Raw genomic sequence first — 18,434 nt, 5'->3', positions numbered from 1 at the left:
CTTTTGGGGTAACAGCTTTTTGTGATTTCAAGGGTTAAAAGTGGAAGTTTGAGATTTTCAAGGGCATTAAGTTAATACATAAAAACTCATAGATTTTGTACGTGTCTGATTGTTGGGCGGAGAATCCTAGATCTAGATGTTTAGAGCACTGGAATTCCCGTCGCAAACTGGGGCGAAGCTTTTTAATTTTGGACCTATGATTGATAGTACTTAGAACATTAGCATTGGAGAATGTTAATGTCAAATGTAAGGGATATTTGATATTTTAAGTCCAAAAATATATTGCATCAGGAAATGCCATTGTTAAGTATTGTAAATTTTTTTGCAATAATACTACAGTGCAATTCTATCTTTAGAATTGCACTGTTAGAATTGCACTGTAGTACAATTCTTAAAAAAAAAAAAACTAATATTTTATTGTGACGGTGATTGGGAAAAATAAAGAATAAATTATGGTGGTTGGGAGAAATATTATTTTATTGTGTAGATATATTATTTTAATGAGTAAAATAGGAAAATAAAAGTTTGGGATGCTGGAAGTATTGTAAAATGAGATGGTATAATTGATAAAGTAGGATTTTGAGATGGTAAAATAGAATAGAGTGGCATTTCCTGATACTAATGCTCTATACGAGAATTATGCTTTAAGAGCCAATCAATTAGCTGTAAAAGTATTTTAAATGTAGTAGTAGTTGTGGCCTAGGCATCTTTGTGGGCTTGGACTACGGCTTATTATCTACATTAGCCAAAATAAAATTTAAGTCACAAGCTGAGGGATATCACAACTTTCTGGATGCGAAAAACCTTCAATTTCAAAGTGTGAACTATATTACCTTTTAGCGGCATGAAGGAATATTTATATCTGATATATTTTTAATTTATTTAATACATTATGCATGTAGTAAACATGGGTCACGCCCAGGACTTGGATTCGAGTCTCAACAACTAACTGTATGTTAGTGCTCCTTATATCCCATCTCCATCTCAAATGGTCCAAAGAACAATAAGTGAATTTCTCACAGACCGGGAGTATAGGGTCTCGTCTGGGAGCGGATAAGATGCTACTATGGTCATACCTAGGTAAAAAAGTCACACTGATCGCCCTTTCTACTTTTTTTTTTTTTAACCAAAAAAAAAAATCATGCTTCTTTTTTCCCTCCTAAATAAAGATTTGATTAGATGAACAAAATTTCAGGTTTCATGGGCCTAGTCCATCTCTCTCCCCCTGAAACCCAAATAAGAGATGAGAACAAGCCCAATTAAAGTTACAAGCAGCAGCCCATTGGACCTAGTTACTATGGCTTTTGAAGACTGAAGACCAATGTACCTCCATAGATTCAACATTGATTGTATCAAGCACATTTCTTTCATCCCCGTAAAAGATAAAGATGCTTGAAGCCTAGCAACAGTAACATACATTCTCAATCAAGCATGGACTAACTTTCCTTGTTCACCTCTACAAAATAACAGCTCCAAATGAAGCTTCTTATCGAATTGCTGCTTCAAAATTCAACCTGATGGTCCTTCTTTAGCTAGTTCTGAACACATAGACTTTTCATGGCTTTCATAGGATGATGGTCACGTCGAACTATTTGCAATAATGGCCAAAAACGTGGCACTGTTACATTGCATACACATTTATTCATTTCACTTACGCCACGTAACTCCATCTCCTCCACCGGAATACAAGTATTCATCCTTTCAAATTCTTCTCAAATCTCTGTGTTTTAAAATTTTAACTGGTTACTCTCCCTGCCTCTCTCTTTGTGGCTTTGTGCTGCAAAGTGCAAAATGCAAGTATGTGAGAAGGTTGAAGTTTCATGAGTAATCCACCTCAGAAGAATCATCAAAGGTCACTTTCTGTTCTTTACCCCTCTCTCTCTCTCTCTGCTCATTGTTGTAGAATTTTTTTTACTATTATATTTGATGCCGTGAGGTAGAATAGAAACGGTGGAACTCAGAAGATCAAAACATTGCTGCATGTACACGGGCGGCTCTAGGTACAATTCAGGGGGTTCAGAGTTGAACTCCCTGAGCTGGGCCAAAAAGAAAGTTTATATATAATTTTTTATTTTTTTTTTATTTGAGGCTACTAAAATAAATTTTGAACCCCTTGGATCTAAATTTTTTTTTAAGCCTAGTTGAAATGAACTTGAATATGATCATGTTGACAACATCTTGGTCTTTAAAAAAAAAAAAAAAAAAAAAAAAAAAACCCCAAAACAAACCAATTTTATCTAAAATAAGAGGGAAAAATAGTAAACCTAATAACAAAAATATAAATTTGTTTATCTTAAATCTTAAAAAAATCATTTAGATCTTAACAAATTTAAAATAAACTAATACATAAAATTTTATTATATTTAGATCTAGCTTAGAGTTCACTTAACAACAATAATTCATATGTTGATTGTATTTACAAACAATAGATGATTTCCAATATTTAATCTTAACAATAATAATTAGTATCTTCACCATATTAATAAACAATATGCAATGAACTTATAGTTTATCTTATTTGAGAAACACTATGTTCATAATACGCTCAGAACAACGTTTAAGTGACTGATTGTTACTAACTGTTATTGATAGGGAAAAAAGTAGTTTCAGTAATAAGTTTAAATTAGAACTAATAAAAATGTATAATCTAAAATTTGTTAGAAAAGTGTTGTGAAATGTTGTAGATGTAACACTTCTCATCTTTTATTCTCCTGCTAGTATGTACTGTGAAAAATTTTGTAATAAAGAAATCACATAGACTGCAAGACTCACTTTTTTTACCCAAAATGTATCTTCTAATTGACCTCCCTAAATATATGTCCTGAAGCCACTACTGTGCATGTAACGATAAAAGAGAACAAAATTCATTCATTCTGGTCGAAATTACCCAAAATTGGCCGAAATGGGTCGGAATTGGAGCCGAGGTGGAACAAAGTGTATTCTTGTTCCGGTTTTCATGCCGATACAAGAAATTCCGTCCATTCTGGCCAGAATAGAACAGAACAGAATTAATAACATTGATGCATACATGTTTAAAGTGTGTGTAATTTTTTTAAGGGATTGGGCGTGGTTTATATAAAATTTTTAGGTAGATTTTTTTTTTTTTTTCATAAGTAAATTTTTTCATGGAATCTATTGTGGGAAAGCATTCAAAAAGAAGCTTGAGTAGGCTTAGTTGACTAGAGTTTTTTTTTTTTTTTGGCTGAATAAATGCTTTATTCAAGAGAATCAAGACAAAACAGGAGAAATACAACTAGGAGAAGGCCTAGGACTATCTCTACCCATAGCCTCAACTAACTAGGCGAAAAGTTGGAGATGGAAACTGATCATTTTATGATTTGTTCATCTATAACATTGCCAGCACACGTGTGTTTTCCCCAAAACAAAGAAGCTCTTTCCATCAGCTTTAGGGCTGTTTGGTATAGTAGTTTAAGCAATATTTTTTAGTTATTAAACAATATTATACATATTTTTATATTTTTTTTACTCTATACGTATTTTCAAAAAATACAAACAATATTATTAGAATAACGTTACTAAATGGGCCTTTAATTTTCCGGCACATGTTGCTTACTATAAGTCCTATAGTTTGTTGAAAACACCCCATCAACTAAATTGTAGGAACTATATAGAGGGAACCACAGTTTTTTGACATGAAACTCTACTTTTCCTTTAGTAAAACTCCTTCATCGCATTTGCTAGCTTCCTTGAAACAGTGCTTGATTTTACTAATGTTGAGTTTCATTTGGCAACCGTATTTGGTGAGAACTTGATTTTAGAAACGTTGACTTCTATGGAAAACTCAATTTTAGTAACATCAAGTTCCACAAAAGGCTACCACCATAAATTTTTCAAAAGGATAGCTATTTGGCTAAAAAATTCACTAAAGAGAACTAATTAGCCAAAATCACCCGTATTAATTAAAGTGTAACATGACGTGATATGTTATTATAAATGAAAAATGTAGACTGTTTTCACATTAACACTATCATTTAAAAAAAAAAAATCTAGAAAATTATCTTATTTTCTTATGTTTGGCAACAATCTTAAAATAAGTTGAAAAATTATTTCTTGACTTCACTTATTTAAATTCGTATAAAAAAAAATTGTTTTCTTTATTTAATTTCACATGAGATAAAGTTGTTTTTAGTGAAAACTTATCTTCACCTAAATAAAAGAAATTAGAAAATAATTTTGCTTTAACTCATTTTTATTTGATATTATCAAATACAGAAAAACGTGAAAACCTATCTCTTTTTCTTTTTTTAATTAAAACAAACTGAGTAAATAGAATGATCCAAACTTTTTTATGCCAAAAGTTTTGTGGTATAATTGACATCGGCTAAAAATGCCACTTTCACCGTTGAAGTCCAACCACAGCACCACAAGATTGCCCCATTGGGCCATATCAAACTGCAAACCAATAACCAACCTCATAAATTTTGTTTGTATTCACTGGTCCACCACCTAGTGAGCTTGTTATCTCCACACACTCACTGAATTGCTAAGCTAAGCTCTTCGTCTTTTTCTGGGTACTATAGGGTTTCTTTCTAGTTTCTTCCATTCTTGTAGTTTAAAAACACAATCTTTTAGTGAAAAATCCATATGATTCTCACTGAGTAACCAACAAAAATCGAAACTTGCTTAGATTTTTGCATCTGGGTCACTGAACCCAACTCAAATTCACTAGCTTTACTTTGTGGGTTTTCTGTGTTTGATATATCCATGGCCTCTGCTATGCTAAGTGGAGCTGAAAGCCTAAGACTTATAAGAGGAATAACCCCAAATGGGTTAGGTTTTAAGGGTTCGGATTTTCATGGGAGGCATTTTCCCAAGCTGGGTTTGGTGTCTAGTACTAGGATTTCCAAAGATAGGACCATGGTGCCCATGTGTAGTGTATCAAATTCAAGGCCAGCTTCACAGCCTAGGTTCATACAGCACAAGCAAGAGGCATTTTGGTTCTATAGGTTCCTCTCAATTGTGTATGACCATGTTATAAATCCTGGGCATTGGACTGAGGACATGAGGGATGATGCACTTGAGCCTGCTGATCTCAGTGACCGGAATATGATAGTAGTAGATGTTGGTGGTGGAACCGGTTTTACCACTTTGGGTATAGTTAAGCATGTTGATGCCAAGAATGTTACAATTTTGGATCAGTCACCTCATCAGCTTGCTAAGGCTAAGCAGAAGGAACCCTTGAAGGAGTGCAAAATTATTGAGGGCGACGCGGAAGATCTCCCTTTCAAAACTGATTATGCAGATAGATATGTGTCTGCAGGAAGGTATATTGTGCAATCTCTTTATTTGGTCTTACGCTGCCTTTTCTTTATACTGTATCCTATTGTATATATTTTGATTCAATTTTGTCTATAATTTCAATTCTTAACCACATCATGATTTTTGTAATTGGAGAAGTTTTGGTTGTGGATGATACTTTATTGGTGACTTGGCTTTGTTTGTGAGATTCATGCGTTGTCTTAGGTAAAGATATAATTATTGCCAGTAAGATGTGAATTAAGATTCTGCTCAGGATTGTGCTTGACCTAGATTTTTGAGTTCAAAAAAATTAGATTGAATATCTATTAATTCGTTTGAAATATGCTTTCTTCACTTTGATAATGCGTTTTCCAAAATCCTGTTTGAATATAAGTGTTTACCCAATTGATACATGTAGATAGATGCATATTTGTATAGGATTTTCCCTCCTATTTCCTTGGGCAACATCTGAACCTTTGATCTTGGGGTAGCAAAACACACCACTAACCACCAAGCAGAAGAAGGTTGATACTTTGTATAGGGTCTTTGTTGGCATATGAATGAATAAATGATAGAAACATTATGGACGTAGAGTGATATTGAATACCAAATGCTATTCTTGTGTACTAGGCCCATTTTCCTCCAACCCCTTCAACCAAAAGGGTCTTGTAGGAGTCTATATATAGATTTTGGTATTTCAATGTACAGATTGTAACAACGATAGAAATTTTTGCTGATCTGGGAGAGAGGGATTAACCTTTTCAGTAGTGTATCTTATGGATTTTTTTTCTTTTTCTTTTTTTAAGTTGATATCTTATGTGGGTTTTATTATGGTTGCATATCTTATGGTTGCATTTCTCAGTATTGAGTACTGGCCAGACCCGCAGCGTGGCATCAAGGAAGCATACAGGGTGTTAAAACTTGGAGGAAAAGCATGCTTAATTGGTCCTGTTTATCCAACATTTTGGTTGTCTCGCTTCTTTGCAGATGTCTGGATGCTTTTCCCTAAGGAGGAAGAGTACATTGAGTGGTTCGAAAAGGCTGGATTTAAAGATGTCCAGCTGAAAAGGATTGGCCCAAAATGGTATCGTGGAGTTCGTCGCCATGGACTGATCATGGGCTGTTCTGTGACTGGTGTCAAACCTGCATCTGGTGATTCTCCTTTGCAGGTAATTGTTCTTTATAATACTCTGTATTATGTTGCTTTGTTGGATGACATTTGCTGCAGTGTATATGCTATCTCATACCTCCAATCTGTGAGTTTTTCACTTCAAATTTATGACCAGTTTGTAACTTCATTTTAAATTAAGGCTGACACATGAATGGGTACAATTGGTGAGATTGTTAGAAAGCTTAACAGAGTGTTTTCCTGTTTGCACCCTTCCCGTGACATTTTATGATTCTATTTTAATGCATTTGAAAGCTTAATCTTATCAAGTCTGTTAAAAGTATTGTGTGTGTGGACAACATGTGTTGGTTGCTCTCTTGTTGTGTTGGCTTAAAGTCTCTAGCATATCCAGGCTATGCATTTAAGTATAGTTCATGTTATTGTTATTGCGATAGTTTGCTTATTGTTATGATAATGGTCAAGTGATTAGATTCATCATTTACTATTGGCTTTAGCTTTTTGGACAAGTAATTTATCATGGTTAGAGCATGTGGTTCTAATTTTGAACCCTATAGTTGGGTCCCACTTACTAAGGGGGAGCTTGGGCTCGAATATAAGGGGGAGAGTTAGAATAATGGTTAAGCTTTTGGGACAAATGGTTATTTAACACTCATCTACTTTGACTTGTTTTGGGAAATTGTTTTCTCAGAGTTAAACCATATATCAATTGTCTCAGATATGGTTGTGGATCTGTTAAATTGAAATTCAAGAGTTCTTTACTCACTTTACAAACTTAATGTATTCTGTAAGAGATGCTGTTTGTGTTTGTGACAGAGAGACAAAGGGAAATAGAGAACATGTGGAAAAGTTGTGTAACCACAATAAATCAGCATAAAAAAGAATGATATTGCTAACAATGCTAGTAATATAAATAAAAAATATCATTAATAAAGAGTATAATACACTAGTAGTATAATGAAATGGAAAATTTAGAAGAGTGTGCTACGCTAGAAAGAATGGCATGAAGCAAAGCATTCATCTGTAGTTTATTACAAATTTTCACTCATTTGTGCTATTTTATATTTTTGTTTCGTCTTAATGAAGTTTGGTTTTATTGAAAAAAAAAAAAAAAAAAAAAAAAAAAAAAGCTGGACTTTAAGATTCACAAGTTTGGCTCGAATGGTTAAATAGATGATCAGAGAAAAATGTTAATAAGAATTATCAGAGAAAAAAATTTTTCAATAAGAATTATTAAACCAAAGCACTGATTTCCATACCTTTAAAGTGAACTGTTGTTTGTACCTCATCAGAATCTTTGCTTGGTTGGTTGTAGGTTCTGCACTCTTCTTAAGGTGGTGATTGTGTTTGATGGGTTGAAGCTTGTAATTGAATTAGTTTGGTCACAGCAGCAAGTATGCCATAGAACCCGATTATTTTTTTTTTTTTTTTGATAGGTAATAAAACTTTTATTCAAAAAAACTGAGCATCATGTTCACGATGGTAAACATTCTGATCAAGAACCCGATTATTTTAATACTGATTTGAAATTTTATTGGAATTCTTGAAAGCAGTTCTGTGTATGAGGGAGGATTTAACAAACAAACTACATAGACATTCTTTACCATCGGGGTTTCAGTGCCATTCTCTTCTTTTCTATTTCCACCACCACAAGCACTAATATTGAAGCAATTTCATGGCTGATCTGAAGTCATGACACAACCAAATATCTAAAGAAAATTAATTTAGATATTCAAATTTATCCCATTTGTCCCAATTATAATTTAAACAAATACCTTTTGTTTAATCTAAGACCTGCAACCATTCAGATTTTGCTGAATGGCCAAAGAGGGTTCATGCAGCTCACTCAAAAGTGTTTGGATCTTAGTTTTACTTTCAATCTTCCTTCGTTAATAATAGTTGTAGAATGGTGACTACAAAATTCCACGCTGTTGGACTACTTTAGAATGGTATTATTGCATTGGAGGGGATAGTACATGTACCATTATGCTTGTGTCATTATATAAATATTGCTTTACAAAAATATCTGATTACCCTACTACTGACTGCATCTTTCCTTGTTTTTCCCTCATTATCTCTTGAGATTTATGACTAAGTGCATTTTGGTGCAGCTTGGTCCGATTGAAGAGGATGTAAGAAAGCCCGTAAATCCAGTTGTGTTCCTCCAGCGGTTCATTTTGGGTGTCCTGGCATCAGCATACTATGTTCTTGTTCCAATTTACATGTGGATCAAAGATCAAGTTGTGCCCAAAGGTCAACCAATCTGAGAGGGAATTTCTTGGCTCCTGCACCTGATTGCAATGCTCTATCCATATGAGTACATTTTCTTCCCTCATTTGTAAACAAGTCAGCACCTTAATAGCCCTTTTCATGGTTCTGTTGATGCTTTTGAAAATAAGTTTGCACTAGAGTCTACTAGTCTTCTGTAGTTTTATAGTTTGCACTAGAGCCTACTAGTCTTCTCTAGTTTTGTGTATCTATTTTCAGTTATTCACTGTTTTCCGAGTAACCACTAACTTGAAAATGCAATGCTTTGGTGATGAAGTATTCACTCTTTTCTTTCATTTTTCTCCGTACTGATTTGCATTCTAATCTGTCCTACCCATTATATAGCTACTCAAATGAGTATTCACGTATTATGAAATAAAAATATAAACTAGTATCACCACTCCAACATATATCTACACTAATTTATTACAAGTCAATTCCAAATTGAGGATTTTTTTTTTTTTTTTTTGGTGGAGAAAAAAGGTTAATTATTGAAATGAAAACATTCGGTTAAAAATTAGGCGGTCTAAAATAAATGGTACCTTCTATATTTTAAAATAATAATATTGCAATTTTTAAAAATTTTGGGGATTGAAATTAAACTTGGCCAAACTTTAGGGATGAAAATTTTATTTCAACTATTGTTTGCTTGATCATAGTTTCATAAAATGTAATTTCCCAACTTATTATTATTGGTTCCATGTTCAATTGACCCCCCCAATGAAATGTGGGAAAGTATTTAGATATCCATTTCCCCTCCCTACCCCAACCCTCCCCCAAGATAAAAAGATTTCTTAGGTTGGAACATTATTGTGATCAATAATCAATAAGTACGTGATGTTGATGATGATGATTGAATAATTGATCATCTCCATTTCCTAAATAGAAATAATTCATTTTATCCAAAGAAATGATGTAGTTCACAAATCTAGACATGAATAAAGTCACATTATTTAAATGAAATTATTACTAATTTTATAGTGAAATAATATTTTAAATGATGTATGTATGTATACGTATGTATAATCTACGATGATTTACTTTTTATCACTAAATCAAAATACCAATTGATTTTGTAATTTGTATCGGCAAAATTAGAACCTAGGTCTTTTTATCCAATGACAAAAAATCTCACCAGTTAAATTCACAGAAACCCATTCAATACACAAGACTCGAGCCAAACTCCACTTTTAGATTCATGAAAATTTAAAAACGAGATAATAGACTTGGTTGAAACATGCAATGTTTACAGTAGCCAAACTGTACTTAGATGATATTTGTTCTAAAAATGGAGAGGATACATTTTTGACACCTAGACGTAAATCGGCATTACCATCCAAGGACCCTAAATATTTTAAAGGTCCCTACTCCCTTGATAACGTCTGAGCTTGACCAAATAACCAAAAACTTTGCAAAGCATGAACAAACATCCATACTTGGACAAAGTTCACATATCAGTTGAGTTCTTCCAGTTTTCAGCCAAGTTTTGCAACGACATGTTATTGAAATTGATAAGGAGCAAAAATATGACCAGGCGAGCTTATGCATATTTCAATTACAATTCAGCACCAACAAAAACAATGGATACATTAAAAGGAATAGTTTCTCTCATTCCCTTCAATCAATTCCGTAAGCCAAGGAGATAGGTTTACTCAGATTAGATCCTTGAAATTACTCCATGACCTTATCCCAGAACCAGAATTCCATACTCAGATTTAATGCCACAACAAGTTATCTTGTCCCTGAATCAGGACTGGCATCTCCGTAGGAAACCAACCCTCTTTGTCCAGATGGGGAGCTTGAGCTTGATCTAGACCTGCCAGGAGATGCAGAGATCTTTCTGTCACGACGCTTTTGTGGTGAAGTATCCGGAGATCTGGACAGTGAGGAGCCATGACTCCTGGACCTGGACCTCAACCTTCCTCTGGCTGGAGACTGCTGATCATCAATTCGAGGACCAAGACGAGATTTTAATCTCTCACTTATAGGTGGTCGTGTATCTATTGGACTCGGACTGCGTGTTGGACTCTGGCTTCGGCTATGATCCCTGTTACGGCCACGATAACCTGGACTGCGAGAAATGCTCCTACTTCGACTTCTTCTACTATGGTATCTACATGATAAGGGAAACATAGATTAACCTCAGTCTGCTGGGAACAAAATAGCATAATCTACAGGATTAAGGAACACACCAATTAAAAATTAATGGCTTTTTCACTTTGATCATAAATATTCTAGCTTGCTATTGGTGCAATGGAAACACTGGTGTGAGCTAAAATTCATCCATGGACACTCTTTACGCCAGGCCACTTAATTATTTAGTGCCAGTTGGGGTCTAGAAATATACAATTATTCCTCTTTCAAGACATATGGACTGGTTGTAAATTTGCTACTTTGGCATTTAAAATAGTACAAACTATTTCTGTAAAAAGGCAAAACTGCGATTATTATGTTGTTTAGAAAAATTGCATATAAACATAAACCTATGTAAAGTTCAACTAGTATTTGTTTTAGGTTTGGTTCAGAACCAGACTGAACCAATTTTGTGCTTTGCCAAACACACTTAAGGCTCCATTTGATTGACAGAAAGTATAAGAAAAGTAAAGAAAAAAAATATTATTTCCTGTATTTTCTGTGTGTTTGGTTGACAAGAAAATGTGTGGTTTACAACCTAAAGAGCAGAGAGCAAAAAAAAAAAAAAGAAGAAGAGAACATCAATCAGACCTTCACATTGCTTTCAGATTCTTCACTGATCAGTAATAATATTACTGAAACTGCCAAAAGGGGTACTACCTAAGTATACAATTAGTGTACAAGATGGTAACCCAAAGAAAAGACGTGTCCTTGTACGTAACACAAAAAAAATATATGCAGAAATAACTAAAAAACCATAGGATGTGATCTTTCTATGACAGTATGCAACCTAAGATACTCCTTATGCATGAGAGAGAGAGAGAACCTTGGTGGGCTCCTGCCTCCCTGTGGACTTCTGTAACGTGAGCGCTCATTATAAGTTCTGTAGCTTGGATACCTTCACACACACACACAAAAAGAATTAAAATTGAGCGATAATGGAAGTGTTCATCATAACTTAAATGACATTGCGTTGAGATTACCTATCACGGTTCCTTTCATAAAAATTTCTTCCCCCATAACGATAGGTACTGCGAGGTGACCGCTCTGGAGATGGAGTACGGTATCGACGTGCAAATGAGTACTTGTCACTGAAGCCACGCCCTTTTCTGACGCGCTTTGAAGCACCATCTGGAGAAGGATTTCTCGACACACCTTTGTCATGGTTGGAAGTAGAAGGTTCAGGGGCTTTGCGTGCAGGACTACCCAATGGACCCTTTGAATACCTTCCATGATTTTGCTCACCAGACTTCCTAGCAGGACTTCTACTAGGAATTCTTTTTTGACTTGGGCTTAGACTGCTGCTGTTTCTGGTCATTCTTTTGGGAGTCAGACTCCTGTTAAATTTTAATATTCATAGAAACTTTGTCAGCGCAATTACAGAAGTGTAAAGAACCCATTATACCTGTGATGGTCAAACACAGATAAAATGTTAAGATAAAGAGAAAATATAAATACAAATGGAGCCTGTCATGAAGAAAAACCTGGATCTATTTGATTCATCTGAATAGGACTGCTGATTAGCACGTTTATCAGATCTAGCATTTTTTCCGTGGCCATTGTTTAAAATTTCATCATTCTTTGGAGATAGTTCACCTTCCTCATGTGAGGAGTTTTCCCTAGTGGTCCTGATCTCATGATCCTTCAGTTGCTCTACATTTGTTTCTTTTACCGAGAGAGGGGTTAAGGATTCTTTTCCTGTATCGTAATATCACAATGACCCAGGAGTTTAGGCTGTGCAATGTCAATGTAAATGGAAGTGCGTTGATGAAATTCACTCAAATTTTGCAGTATCACATTAATCTAAATGGCATGGATAAAAACATACATAAATTATGAACCAAAAATGAGATGTGAAAAAGGACAGGTGGGGGGATACCAAGATTTCTAGGTGGTCTATTTTTGACATGTTTTGAGTTACCGGTTTTCCGAGCAGAAACAGTCTTTTCATCATCAGAACTGCTGCTAATGCTTGTACTCTCGCTATCCGTATCACTTGAACTCTCCGAACTCCTGCCAATAAGACCATTATGAATATATGGAAAAATCAATCGGGAAATTTCAATGGAAACTAAGAAGAAAGGCTGAACGTAATTAAGCATAAGCCACACCATTTAGACTTGCGCTTTGATCGTTTGTCCCGGCGGCCTCTTTTTCTCACTCTTCGCCCATCCTTCCTTTTCCTCCCACGCTGGTGCTTATCTCTTTTTGCAGACCTCCTCTTCCTATGCCTTCCATCACTAGAATAACTTGAATCAGATAGTGATGAATCTGAATCAGTATCTGAAGAAAAAGAATCAGATTCTGTATCAGAACTGTAGGAATCAGATGAAGAGTATCTCCTTTTTCTTTTTTTCCTTCTGTCCTTCAAAGATTTTTTGTGTCTTCCTCTCATTTCCTCATCAGAAGATTCAGAACTATCTGTAGAAGACAGAGCCTTCACTGGTTTTTTCTTTTTCCCTGAAAGAAAAAATGATATCATACAGCAATACATATAGAATAAAAGCCCAACATGCTGTTTGATAAAGTAGAAAGTGAATCACAAAATCCTTGCAACCAAACCATGACAACCCTAGCATTACCTTTCTCTTTCCCAACTGCATCCTGAGTATTACTTTCACTAGTTTTACCACAATCTACAATTTTCACAGGTCCAGCAGGTTTCCCTCCAGTTGTTGCCAGCTGCTCAATTTTCTTCAAAAGGTCCAATCCCTTGACAACTTTTCCAAAAACAACATGTTTCCTACCCAAATTACATGAGAAAATATTATTATTACAAGAATAAAAATCCCAATAGTTTACAATGAAGAGCAGGGGCAATTGTATATTATTATCCTAACATAGTTTTCCAGGACTATGAAAAGCAGCAGTGAACAGGTGAAATAAGCTTAGGTGGTAATGAGCAAGAGGTAATATGACACAAAAATATGAGTAACACAGGAATATGTCAAATACCCATCAAGATGGGGTTGGCGCTTGAAGGTTATAAAGAACTGGGACCCATTTGTGTTTGGACCACAATTTGCCATTGAGAGAAAACCAGATCCATCATGCTTCAGCCTAAAATTCTCATCTGTAAATAGAATGCCAATTGGAATAGTTAATCATGAAACCAATACATCAGACATGCTCAAATGCAAAAGGAAATCAAACACAAAGATTACCAGCAAATTTTCCTCCATATATACTTTCTCCACCAGTGCCTGCAAACCAAGTAAAGTTTGTTCCTTACAAATCTGGGCATGAATATAGAAATTAAACAAAGAATCTGCATCAATCAAAAGATATAAATCACGGGAACGAAAAGCATACCATCTCCCTTTGAAAAATCACCACCCTGTAAGGACAACAGAAGAAATATGAACAGTTTGTGTATGATCGGATATATGTTTGACAGGAGATTTGTGTATGATCAGATGTATGTTAAAGAATAAAAATGATGATGTATGACATTCCATGTACTGCAGAAATAGGATGAATGGATGAATCATTGTGCTCTAATTCAAGCAAGTCTGGTAGCATCATTCATTTCTATGCAATTTTAATTCAAATGATTCAATGCAGAATATGTGCAAACATTTACAAAAATAAACATGGTGGATTAGTTAGACACTGACAAGGTAGACACAGCAAATTGCAAAATCAGGGAACGGGAAGCCAGCCATGCTTCTGTTTTATAGGAAATGTGATTTCTTAAAACATATCGAAACTTGTATATGGGTCAATTTCTCTATTCCTGTTGAATAACCAATAAGCATCATCTGAAAGCTTGTTCTCACATTCAAAGAGGAGTAATCAGGAGACATTAACATGAAGAATTAAGGCATATGAATAACCCTAAAATTAACCATAAGTTGGACAGCTCTAAGATTGAAACTACTAAACAGAGTCTTCACCACCAAATGTCAATGAACAAGCATCATTGCAAGTAATTTTTTATGACAAAGATGGTCTATAAAGAAGAAATATTACATACCTGGGCCATGAACCCTTTAATTATTCGATGAAAATATGATCCCTTGAAGTGCAAGGGTTTCCCAGTAGACTTTCCAATGCCCTTCTCTCCTACAGCAGAACAGCACAATACCAAGATTCAAAATATTACTCAAAACACTTCTTTTAGGGCGCAACCCTAGTAGATGGGGTAACTACTAATTAGACTTCGACAATGGATTGTTCACCTCCATACATAACCGTGGAATGACTGCTTAAAATCATAATAAAAAACTGAAAACCTCAATGATACCTGTACAGAGTGCCTGAAAATTCTCTGCTGTCTTAGGAACAACATCAGCAAAAAGCTGCACAATTCAAAATAAAGATTGGAACTTCATCTCAAAATTAAATGTACATTTAATTAAATAAAAGAAAAAAGGATCAAAAATCAAGCAAAAAAGAGATCTCTGTGGTATCTTATTACCTCAATCACAATTCTTTCCACAGGATCCCCATCAACTGAGACATCTAAGAATACAAAGGGGTTCTTTTTCTGAGTCATATCTACTTGCTTCAAGGATGCTGGCGAAAAAAGAAGAGAGACTATATTCAACATATATATTGCAACACTACATAACCAAAATAATCCATTTCTTACTCTGGGTTTGTTAGCCATCATTTGATTCTTTTATGTTACACAGAAATCACATCATCCAAAATTTTCACCAATTATATCATAGCTAAGTTCAAACAATACATTCAATATAATTCTCCCTTTCACATGGACACGAGTGCCAATGAGCTATAGCTCAACTAGCACTTCCTCCTCCCATAGAGGTTGTGGCTTCAAGAACCAGTAAGTGCATGTGTAACTTAACAATAAAAAAATGACTCAAGTACTTTTAATTTCGAATGTCCCACGAGTGAGTGGGCCAATTGGTTGGGGTAGCAGAAAAATCCCACTCCAGCTGGAGTACCCTGGTTCAATCCCCCCATAACACACCCTCACTTACTCAATACCTTTGGTTTGCGGGAGACTGCAGGTATCCTAGGTTTAATCTCCAGGGATGGATCTAAAGGGCCCGACCTTGATGAGGTTCCAAGTCATCAAAACAAAAAATTTGGAATGCATCACAAATATGGGCTACCTTTTAGAAAATTCAAGCAGGAGTTTTAATCGACATCTGTTTTCAAGTAAAGAAGGAAGTAGAAGTTGAGAACTCCCAAGAGAAGCTGCAATTCAGGTGGTCCAACAAATTCTAATCATTTAGATTTCAAGTTTACAGATCTCATGAGACGGTTCATTGGCTAAACTCCCAACAAGGTAGACATTTTAAACTCAGCACCCAAGTAACACTTCAAATATAACATTAACTTACAAAACAACCAACGCATTTGCCTCAGAGACATGAAAATAGAAAGTAAATAGAAAATGAAAGCACGCATTTTTTTAGCTGGTAATTTACAGATACACTTGATGGGTTTTGAACTCATGACCTCACCCTTCACCTAGCACTTATAAGGAGAGGAGGTGCCAATTGAGTTGGAGCTTATTGGCAATATGAAAGCACATTAATGCAAACAAAGGTCTTCATTTCCTTGAAACTAAAACTTCGCAAATACCATTTTCAGCAGATATCTATCTAACACAATCCAAATTAAACAGACAACCCAAAGCATCATTCAAAAATTTGGAAATTCTACTTAAAACCAATAAATGGTGTAAATATTCATTCAAGCTTAAAAGACTTCATCGAGCTTGTTCACAAATCACTCATTAAATTCAAAAAGAAAGAATTCAACATACTGGTGACTACTGCCAATTTTTTTGAACATAAAAGCATTCGAAGCAAACCTGCAAAACCCGTAAAAACCCTAATTCTTCATTGAAGCAGTATATATACTCTAAGAAACTTCAAATAAAGGTCACTAATAAGCGCATTGCAGCAGAACCCACAAAACCCTAAACCCTAATCTCCCTAATCAAGTTGTGCCCCAACTCATTCAAATACAAAATCCCTCAGATTCGAAAATTTCTCAAAATACTGCTAAAATCTTCAAATATATGCAATTAATAAGCACATTGCAGCAGAATACACAAAACCCTAAACCCTAATTCCCCAAATCAAACTGTGCCTCAACTCAAACAAGCTCAATTTGCATAATAATACACCGAATCGGACCAAAATCAGTCCAGAATTGAAAGATAATAATAAATAAATAAATAACTAAAAAAAAAAATTAACAAAATTGCAGAGAATTAAAACCCTAGAAGCCACAAAAAATATATAAATAAATAAATAAAAATTGAAGAAGAAGAGCAAATCATTTGCAGAGACTAACTTGATTGTTAGTGAGTCGGACTGAGTGAACTCGGGAGAAATCTCGGACTCAAACTCGGTGGCCGAAATAATTAGCTTTGTATAGAGATTTGAGAGTGAAGGGTTTAACTAGCTGAGCTGAGCTCATTATTTCACAGAGATTTTTATTTTTTTTATTTTTTATTTTCTGGGAATATATATAATAAATGTTTAAGAAAGTAGTATTGGAGGAAGAATCCAATACATTGCAGAGCACACTTTTACACAGGTGATCGGTTCTATGTTTGCCACGTGTTCTTGGTATTGATATTTGATACCACGAAACTTTTGTAATCTTGCCATTTTTTTAATATATCAATTCTACCTTCTTCAGTCAAAAAAAAAAAAAAAAAAAAGTTTTTAAAGCGACATTTATGGCCAGTATAAGTCTGAAAATGATTTTTTTTTTTTTTTTTTAATAGGAGTCCGAAAAGGATTTTGATTTGATTCTTTCCAATAAATAAAAAAAAAAAAAAGTGAAAAACAAGGTATTTTTCAAGTAAGGTCTTTCTTTTTCTTTCTTCTTTCATTTGATCATTTTATGGAACTAATTGAGAAAGTGGAAAAAATGATAATCCATGAAGTAGTCGGATGATAAAATGTCCAATAAATAAATAAATAAATAAATATATATATATATATATATATATATATATGAAAAGAGAATTGGATGAGAAAAACCATAATTTTCATCTAATTTAACTTTAAATTTAGACAGCTAGAGATATGTTGATACAAATTTTTTTTTTTTTAAAGAAAAAGATGTCAAGCAAGTAAAAAATACTTTGAGCCTTCGAGGGACATATAAATGGGATGAAAGTTTATATATATATATATATATATATATAATTTTTTTTTAGGGGGAAAACACTAAAAATTTATTAAGATAACCCGGCTAAATCAGCCTGGAAAATAAATGAAACGTGTAGTAGAATATCCTCTATTCACGCTATAAAATCTGGAATCTATCGCATATCTAGATTCCACACTATTACATTCTCTTCTTATATGAGAGTATTGCAATTAAAAAAAAAAAAAAAAAAAAAACTATTTGAGTAGACCTTAGTAACATCAATCTATTTGAGTAGACCTTAGCATCATCAATCCATGGACCAATTGAGGACATTATAGGAGCATCCTGGGATAGTGCTATGATAACCTCCAGTGAGTCACCTTCCAAAATTGCTCTGTTAATACCAATATCAGCTGCAAAGGACAAGGCCGTGACAGCTTCTAGTGCTTCAACTTCAGCACTACTATAGGCTTGTTGCAGCTTCTTTTGAACATGACGCAATGACTAAGCTCGAGTTGTCTCTGATTACGATGCCGATGCCTGACTTGTTCTCGTCGGA

The 18,434-nt window shown here is 34.5% G+C and overlaps 2 protein-coding genes across 3 annotated transcripts; one reads left to right on the top strand and one right to left on the bottom strand.

Annotated features, from left to right (window-relative positions):
- Positions 1–4,413: 4,413 nt before the first annotated feature.
- On the top strand, positions 4,414–8,949 carry LOC115971346 (2-methyl-6-phytyl-1,4-hydroquinone methyltransferase, chloroplastic). 2 transcript variants are annotated; one of them, XR_004087308.1, is made up of 4 exons: positions 4,414–5,285; positions 6,122–6,428; positions 7,701–7,779; positions 8,497–8,521. XR_004087308.1 is itself a non-coding variant. In XM_031091211.1 (3 exons), exons 1-3 carry the CDS (start codon positions 4,726–4,728, stop codon positions 8,650–8,652), a joined length of 1,023 nt encoding a protein of 340 aa, XP_030947071.1. In that variant the 5' UTR covers positions 4,430–4,725; the 3' UTR covers positions 8,653–8,949. The 2 variants fall into 2 exon arrangements, 1 of the variants encoding a protein (XP_030947071.1); XM_031091211.1 differs by lacking the exon at positions 7,701–7,779 and having other exon boundaries at positions 4,430–5,285; positions 8,497–8,949.
- Positions 8,950–9,896: 947 nt separating this feature from the next.
- LOC115971149 (peptidyl-prolyl cis-trans isomerase CYP63) lies at positions 9,897–17,218 on the bottom strand. The gene is made up of 14 exons (XM_031090865.1): positions 17,066–17,218; positions 15,207–15,304; positions 15,033–15,087; positions 14,763–14,851; positions 14,099–14,123; positions 13,951–13,989; positions 13,742–13,859; positions 13,369–13,529; positions 12,898–13,246; positions 12,666–12,799; positions 12,271–12,484; positions 11,770–12,123; positions 11,613–11,684; positions 9,897–10,766 (listed from the first exon to the last, which is right to left on the bottom strand). The coding sequence occupies exons 2-14, from the start codon at positions 15,282–15,284 to the stop codon at positions 10,385–10,387; spliced, it is 2,070 nt and encodes a 689-aa protein (XP_030946725.1). The 5' UTR covers positions 15,285–15,304; positions 17,066–17,218; the 3' UTR covers positions 9,897–10,384.
- Positions 17,219–18,434: the final 1,216 nt, after the last annotated feature.

This window comes from Quercus lobata, chromosome 12 (genome assembly GCF_001633185.2).
Source record: "Quercus lobata isolate SW786 chromosome 12, ValleyOak3.0 Primary Assembly, whole genome shotgun sequence".
Classification (NCBI taxonomy): Eukaryota; Viridiplantae; Streptophyta; class Magnoliopsida; order Fagales; family Fagaceae; genus Quercus; species Quercus lobata.
The sequence above is the reverse complement of the archived record's forward strand: the minus strand, read 5'-3'. Positions and strand labels throughout refer to the sequence as shown.